General features: G+C 33.0%; 1 protein-coding gene across 2 annotated transcripts; it reads left to right on the top strand.

Moving 5' to 3' along the window:
• Positions 1-1,486: 1,486 nt before the first annotated feature.
• LOC145619358 (putative serine/threonine-protein kinase PBL21) lies at positions 1,487-7,365 on the top strand. 2 transcript variants are annotated; one of them, XM_081674038.1, is made up of 8 exons: positions 1,487-1,766; positions 2,163-2,254; positions 2,341-2,376; positions 2,475-2,653; positions 2,830-3,028; positions 5,696-6,087; positions 6,556-6,988; positions 7,079-7,365. In XM_081674038.1, the coding sequence occupies exons 2-7, from the start codon at positions 2,167-2,169 to the stop codon at positions 6,823-6,825; spliced, it is 1,164 nt and encodes a 387-aa protein (XP_081530164.1). In that variant the 5' UTR covers positions 1,487-1,766; positions 2,163-2,166; the 3' UTR covers positions 6,826-6,988; positions 7,079-7,365. The 2 variants fall into 2 exon arrangements, with proteins under 2 accessions (XP_081530164.1, XP_081530163.1); XM_081674037.1 differs by having other exon boundaries at positions 1,487-2,254.
• The last annotated feature ends 1,032 nt before the right edge of the window (positions 7,366-8,397 follow it).

The raw sequence follows: 8,397 nt of genomic DNA, 5'->3' as shown, positions 1-8,397 counted from the left end.
TTAATTTTTTAATCAATAATTAATTTTATATATATTACGAGTAACATTTACAATTTTACACTTAATTGTGTATCAAAATGTTACTAATAATAAAGTGTATTAAGTATTAAATTATAAATAATCCGTACAAAGTTACCAAATCCAACTTTAACAATCACATGATGAACCTTTAAGCTAGATTTCCAAATTAAGTGGACTTTAGTCTATGACTTAATTTTTTTAATAATGTGTCAGTCTATGAAATAAAAATTAGTTCTACGTCACATGGATCTGTAGTTCTGTACCAAATCATACTACATCGTATTTATACTAGTATATACGCCTCCTAAAAATTGACAAATTTGTTAACTTTTGTACAATAATTATTGATTTTATAAGGGCTAGGCTTGTTGTATTAAGAAATCAACAAACTATTGTGGTACGGTGCAAACATCATTTCACCGTAGCTCTCAATTTGGGTCCAATAATAGCTTACTATATTTTATCAAAAAAAAAAAATGTAAATCTCCTAATACTTTATCGTTTAAATAAATACAGTAGTTGATTATAAACATGTACTCCCTTTATTTTTCTATAATATTTTATCTTCCTAATTGCTGTAATAATAGAAACCGATCTAAGTACATACGTAACAAATTAATAAAAGTTGGATTCTATGGGGTGAGCATATACTACTTAAGCTCTTGAATTCATTACATTGTTTGTCTAATATTTAGACTCATGATGAATGATTTATGTTTACCGGTTAAACTTAATGAAGATGCACAGTTCAATTATGAGTTTGATCAAGTTATATATAGGTCAAACCACAATGACATACGTTAGATTCTATTTCCAATTTACTTGATAGCGGTATATCAAATCTACTAGTATTAAGTTTTTTTTTTTTATATGAAAATCATATTACGTTGAGAATAGTTTTAACTATTAATTGTTAAACATGAATTGAACATTTGTACAATATCAAAGAAATATTACTCCTATAAAGATAATGACATATGTACAATAGGTCATAAGTTCATTGTCGGAGTCTTTTGTAACGCTAGACATCGGACCCAAAAAAACTTACTACATTAGGATGATTTGATGCATGATGTAAAATCTAACCACCCAAAAATAGAGGAGACTGGACAAATCCCTACCGCAACGTTTAAATGTTGAAAGTAAAGCAAACTTTAAATAAGATAGACCCAATTTTATAGTAAGAGAGAGAAAATTATGGAGAACGACCTGCAACAATCATCAATTTATGCAGTAATTCAACCCAATAGGCCCACATTCTTTATATCTATCCATTTTTTAAAAATAAAAAAGATGATTTTAATTTTTAAATTTCTACTACAAACTCAAAATTTTTTGTACAGTCAAATTATCAACTAATCACTTAGGTAATAAAAAAAATTAAAAAAAAAAAAAATTAATTGTAAAGTGTGAATCAGCTCTTCAAATTAAGAAAGTATCAGTATTTCATTTTTTTGTTGATTTATTTCCTTATTAATGGTCAAATATCATGCTTTTTCCCTTCAAAAAATCACAGAATATCACATTATTTTACAACACTGATTTTTATTTCCTTTCTTAAAAATTGGTTTTTAGTGAATTTGTAACAATTGTTTTGATGAAATTTAATGTGTAAAAAACCCCAAGTTCATCTTTTTAATATAAATATAGGCTGATTTGTTGTTTAGCAAGTAAAAAAAAATTCAGATTTTAAAATACAGTAATTCTCTCTACTCTACTTGAGTTCGTTAAGATCTGCTTCAAAGGTTTTTGTACTCTTCTGCTTATCTTTTTTTGCTTATTGTTCATCGTTTTCTGGTTGTCTTTTATTTCTTTCATTCCTAAATTTTTTTCTCTGAAGTTTTACTTACTGGGTTATTGAGTTTGAAGTTCAATAGTTCAATTTGAAGTTTTTAAGAAATGGGGTTTGTTCAATTTCAGGTTTTAAGAAATGGGTTTTGTTTAATTTCAAGTTTTTAGTTTATGGCTGTGTTTAATTTTAATTTTTAAGAATTGGGTTTTATTTAATTTGAAATTTCAAGAAATGAGTTGTGTTTAATTTGATTTTGCTGGAGAATTAGTGCAAATGGGTACTTAGGGTTATTGATTTCCCCCTATTTTAATCTGGATTTGGGTGACTTCAATTCTATGTGTTTTAGCAGAAAAATGGGGCTTTTTTCTTGCCTTGCTTTTCGGAAAAAGGTTGTGAAGGTCGAGGATACTGATCGAGCTCGATCTGCTTCTCGTACTTCAGGTATAATTTGCAACCTTATTAATGTACATTGTTGTTTTTATGCTTGATTCTTTAATGTTACTGCTGAAAATGGTTGATTTATGCAGTGAGTAGGCAGAGAAAAGATAGGGTGCATGAAAATGGTGAGTTGTGACAATGAGACATTGTTTTAATGATATTAGTATGAGTTTTCACAGAATAAAGTTTTTGATTGTTAGAGAAATTGTGCATCATTTTGTAGAGAATGTTAATGTTGATGCAAACTTAGGGATTGCGAATGCGGCTGCTCAGTTGAGAAGTCCGGCGAAAGCCTTTACGTATCGTGAGCTTTGTATCGCCACTGGAATGTTCAATGGTGCTAACATCATTGGTGAAGGTGGTTTTGGTAAGGTTTTCAAGGGAAGGTTGGACACTGGGGAGGTTAGTTGTTAAAAGTCTTGCAACTTTGTTTGTTCTATGGTTACCTTGTCATACATTTGTGTCCGAATAGTTTTAATTTAAATGTTAGAATATAATTGCGGCCTTTTATATTGGATTATGACATCTTTTGTACTTATAAAACTACTATTAATGTGAGATCCTGCATTTGTTGGTAGATTGTAGCAATTAAACAATTAAACCATGAAGGAATTCAAGGAAGCCAGGAATTTATTATCGAAGTTCTCATGCTTAGCCTTCTCCACCACCCTAATCTTATGGGCCTGAAAGGCTACTGTACGGATGGTGACGAAAAACTCTTAATTTATGAGTACATGCCTCAGGGTAGCTTGGAGGACCACCTGTTCGGTAACCCAAGTATGTTCTGATCACTCAGATAAATGTGCTATAAGATGAAAGCTCTCTGATTTATGCTTGTGCATATGACTAGTTTGAAGATCCCCAGTTTATAATCATGTTCTGGAGTTTATTCTTGTTTTGGTAGCACTTTAGCACATTACGATTTAGAGATGATTCGTACTTTGTTTTCAAATTATGGTATATTGCTCAAATCTAGTGCCGTGTAGAAATATAATAATGCTGTTTATAATTTTCAAGGTTTAGGTATTAGTGTCTGCTTACTTTGACTATTTGTGCATCATGCTCATATTTGTTTTTAATCATGTTGTAAGCATTAAAAATGGTGTCAGGTTGGCTGTTTTCCCTTTTTATTTATGCGTATGTGTTTAAGTAGTATTCTATTAGATGGGATCTAATTAATTAAAACAAATGGAATGCTAAACTTATCAGAACCGAAAAGGTGATGTCTGATGACTGGCTGAATTATATTATGGTCTGCTTATTAATATGGATATATAGCTCACGAAATCAGATAGAGTGATTAGAATATACCCCAGATAAATATTAATGAGTATTGATGTGATTTGTAGATCGAATTTTACCGTGGATAAACGTGAATGGGTATTGATGTATTCATCTGTCATTTTGAAGCAGAGTTGAAGTCTGATATATGCCCTGTTAGAGAGTAGGTAACTCGAGTTATATACTGTATTTGCCAGTAATAATCCCTTTCTGTGTTTACCTCTTTATTTGAATTGACTGGAGGACTGGAATTGAAAAGGTTCATGAGAATTATTTTGAAGTATAAAACAGTTTGTTGTGTTTCCTTCCAACTTTCGTGTTCCTGTCATTTCTTTAGAATCCCCGTTAAGGATATAGGATGTCACTGATTGAGGTATGTTGGAGTAAAAAGAAAGGATTTGGTTTGAATAGTTTAAAGTTTGTGTTGCAAGTCATTCAAGTGATATCTAGGGCTACCCAAGTTTGCCTAATAAGTCCTGAAAACAAACTGCTACATAATTAAAATTTTAAAGGAAATTTTTTTTTTATCTATTATTTAGCTGAGAGATTGGGTGAGACTTGAGGATAGTTTTTCTCATCAAAACAGCCTATGAATATAGGGCTTTACTGATATTAGCACTGTACTGTTGAGAATTGAGTTTGAAAAGGTCTCCATGTTGGAGGAAAATTGTTTTTGTAAGTTTTAGGAGGTTCTGCTATTATGATGGTTTACTGGTAATCTTAGAATAATCCACGGTGGCTGAAATATATTGAGTTTGAGTCTCAAGTTCATGATATTGAGTTTGACTATCAAGTTCATGAAAAAACTTGTCCACAAACAATTACAAGAATATATGGTTTGTCTATCGTCCCTTGCAAAATTTAGTATATAGTTTATTCGATTCTGGCCTTGCCCCGAGGTTTAAATGAAGCAAGTTATTGAATTTGTATTGCTTGGAACCTTCTTTGTAGCATGAATGTGAGTACTACGTATATGGGATGCCTTAACTACATGGACTAAGGTTCAACGACCTGTAAAGTTAGAAGAGTAGGCATGCATCCCTTTATGTATAAGATAGAAACCTTAAGTAATGAAATTTATATCACGTCCATGACCATATTGGAAGCAACCATATAATACATTAAATGAAGTGCTGAATTAACCAAGTACTTCAATTTAGGAATGCACCTAATATAGCCATTTTTACCGCAAATTCTTTCTGTAGCAATAACGTGGGTGTAAGGGATGCTTTAGTTATGAAGCCAACATAGGTTCATTGGCTGTAATTCTGGGAGAGTAAGCATACTGGAAACTTGACTGTCTAGTACATTAACTGAAGTGTATAATTAATTATATGAATTAAGAATGCACCAACACAAAAAGTCATCGTGTCTTTTAAACTAGATTAAAGAACATTCCTTGTATTTACAGCCTCACAGGATGTGGAAATTATTTCGTTGCTTGCAGGCGGATCTAAATTGACTGCAGGCGTATCTTTCTTTATATTTTTTCTTCTTTTGATATAGAAAGAATGCTGTTCTTTTCTATGCTCCGTATTATTGTTATTTCTACAATCTTGAGGTACCAAAGGAGTCGTCGTTCTTTCACATATAAAAAATTTAGGGTAATTTAACAGCCAGGCAAGTGCAAGGAACGGTATAGGCATTTGAAACGTGAATTTCTATTTGTGTTGTGGTGCACTGGTGCTTGTATAGGTTTTATGTGCTCAGTTTGTATATCTTTCTCACTTGGTAGAAATGTACTTATATTCCATTCCTAGTACTTAGATTTCTTGGAATTCTTTGTAGCGTATATGTTTTATTCGCTTAGTTTGTATATCTTTCTCACTTGGTAGAAAAGTAGCCATAAAAAGAGGCAAAGAGCTATGTAGTGCTTCGGTTTCAAGTATCTTGTCTGGTCTGCACTTTTTTTAATTTCAAATATTAATAGCCATAAAAAGAGGCAAAGAGCTATGTAGTGCTTTTCTATGTATAGCCTGTTACATAAATCTTCTAAATTTATTTTGGATCATGCTTAAATTTTCTTCCCTATTTTGCCTTCACCCTTTTCCTATCCCCTTCATTTCGTTACCTGATTAAGATACTTGGTCAGACCTAAATGTTTTTCTTTTTTGCATTGTATGTATATTTATGATACTGTTTCTCTATTGGGGTATATCTCAGGTTTGATGCCTAATTGGGTTCCCTTGGACTGGAACACGCGCATAAAAATTGCTATTGATACAGCAAAGGGTTTGGAGTACCTCCACTGCGGAGCTGATCCACCAGTTATCTTCCGGGACTTGAAACCTGCAAATATACTACTGGACAGTGACTTCCATGCCAAACTCTCTGACTTTGGGCTGGCCAAGTTGGGACCTGTTGGTGACAAGACCCATGTCTCTACCCGCGTGATGGGAACTTATGGATATTGTGCACCAGAATATGCCATGAGTGGTAAACTGACCATAAGATCTGATATCTATAGCTTTGGTGTTGTTTTTTTAGAAATCATCACTGGACGCAAAGCAATTGACCCAAGTAGGGGTCGTGCAGAGCAAAACTTAGTTGAGTGGGTAAGTTGGCTTTTATAAATCATACTTCGATATTACAGCTTTAATGGTATATAGCAGAGCATTAGAATTTGATATATCTGTTGATTATATTTCCAGAAATCCACCATTTTATTTAATTTGTACCCCCTTCCCCTCTCAGGCTAATAGGATTTACATCGTCACCTATTTCCTCATGTCAACAAAGAAAATCTGTTTGTGAATTTGCATCTCATTAAATATTTTGTTTTCCCAGAATGAGGTTTGCATCACATCCTACGCCTCTAAGGCTCTAAGGCATCAGTGCATCATTTTCTCATCAATCTTTAAGAAACAAGTCATAACTAATATGTTTTTGTGCTATTTTCAAGCAATAGTGATGCCAAAACTGAATGTTAGAGTTTACATTCATATCAAGCAAAGATATATAAGTATAAAATTTCCATATTCAGTTACAGTAACCCATCTTCTATATATCTTTATCCTCTGCAGGCACTCCGTATCTTCAAGGACCGCACGAAATTTTACAAGCTGGCTGACCCAGCACTGAGGGGTCAATATCCTGTGCGATGTTTCCATCAAGCCATTGCAATAATTGCCATTTGTCTTCAGGAAATGCCCTTACACCGACCTTTCATCAAGGATGTCCTTGTGGCGCTTGAATATCTGGCTACACAACCTTATATTCCCGCAGCTGCTGGTTCTGCAGAACGAAGTCCTTGCAGGCCTTCACCTTCACAACGTGATCAAAGCAGATACTAGGATAAAAAGCTCCTAAAAAGAAAATGCTAGAGTTAAAGAAGTCGCAACATCCTATTTCAACAATTGTACAAAGTGGTGGGAGTGAAAGAAGTTTGTTTGAGTTATATTATATGTCTAATGACTGCACATATATATTTGGTATTGTTAGGTCAGATAGAATAAGGTAATATATTTGTATTCTCTCTTCATCCTTCTAAATCCTTCATGCTTTTGGATTTTCTTTTATTTATCGTGTGTCCTTTGTGTTATGCAGGTGGTTAAAATATTCAGCGTTTCAGTTTGTGTATAGAAGACATATATTGGATTGCTCTGATTTCTTCGAGGATACAGTTGCTTCATTATCGTGGGCTGCTTGATGGGTTTAGATGATGTTTGCTATAGTTGAATAGGATACTTTAAGATTAAGAGAGAAAAATAAGTAGGTTGGTTTAGCAGAGTTAATGTTAAACTTTTTAGGGAGTTGCAGAAGCTTTTAAAACTTTTTTTTTTTCCTTTTAGCTCTTGACATGAAATGGAACAATTATTCAGTAGTGTTTGGTTTATTTGGTACCAGCTCTTTGCCAATGTTCTTTTACCTCCTTTTCTTTTCTGTAAGGATAGCCCTCAAGACTCATTTATTATACTCGTATTTTGCATACACTTGGGTGTGCCTAGAGAAAGCTACTCCCGAGGCTCTTTTGTCACTTTTGAGTGGTGCAGATGTGACACTTACACAGGCTGTGCTTATTGTGCACGATGGGCGGCCATGGCGGGAATGCCGTTTGTGTAACATTAAATTATCGTAAGAAGTTAAATTGTTGCAACTTAAAAGAAATGGTTGAATTACTTTACTATGAAGGAGTATTGATTTTATTGAAAAGTGTGTGAGAAAAGAGCAAATATGATAACCGTCGCGATGATGTGAAAGATAATAAATAGGATTGACTACTCCCTCTATAATATGCTTTGACCTAGTTATACAAATCATGTAAAATTCATGGTAGACATGATTTAGTCATTTAGGGAGAAAGGTGCATGAAACTTTACATTTGCTTAGTCTACCAAAGTACCAATCAAATGAGATAATGAGCCGTAAACTATGGGGGATATCTAAATATATGTCTTCGACAATGACTTTTTAGTAAATCATAGTCACCCAAATGTTGGGGTACTAGAATTAGATGTCAATGAACCTTTCTTTCATTAATCTTTTTCTTACAATCATTTCTTGGTCATTCTATCAAGATTATTTTTACTAATTGTAAATAATACATAGTACGAGTATATCATATAAATTAAAGCGTATTATTAAAGGAAGATATAAGCTACTAATTTACAATCAACCTTTTACTTGCTTTGTTGTCCAAATATTGTAATTTGAAATGATTTTGCATCCTGATACACATTTTTATTGCACTGTACTTGCATGAAATGCAGTGTCACCAGTGTGTGAAAAATAAGGTCAAAAGAACATATGATTGTGTATTATTTAACAAAACGGAGAAAGTATTAAAGGACAGAGGTAGCATTTCACCATCGTATCATCTTATAGAATTGTAGGTTTCTAGCTAGTTCTTTATGTGCTTAGTTTCT

The sequence above is a fragment of the Chenopodium album genome, chromosome 27, assembly GCF_948465745.1.
Source record: "Chenopodium album chromosome 27, dcCheAlbu1.1, whole genome shotgun sequence".
Classification (NCBI taxonomy): domain Eukaryota; kingdom Viridiplantae; phylum Streptophyta; class Magnoliopsida; order Caryophyllales; family Amaranthaceae; genus Chenopodium; species Chenopodium album.
This window is presented reverse-complemented; position numbering and strand designations above follow the sequence as displayed.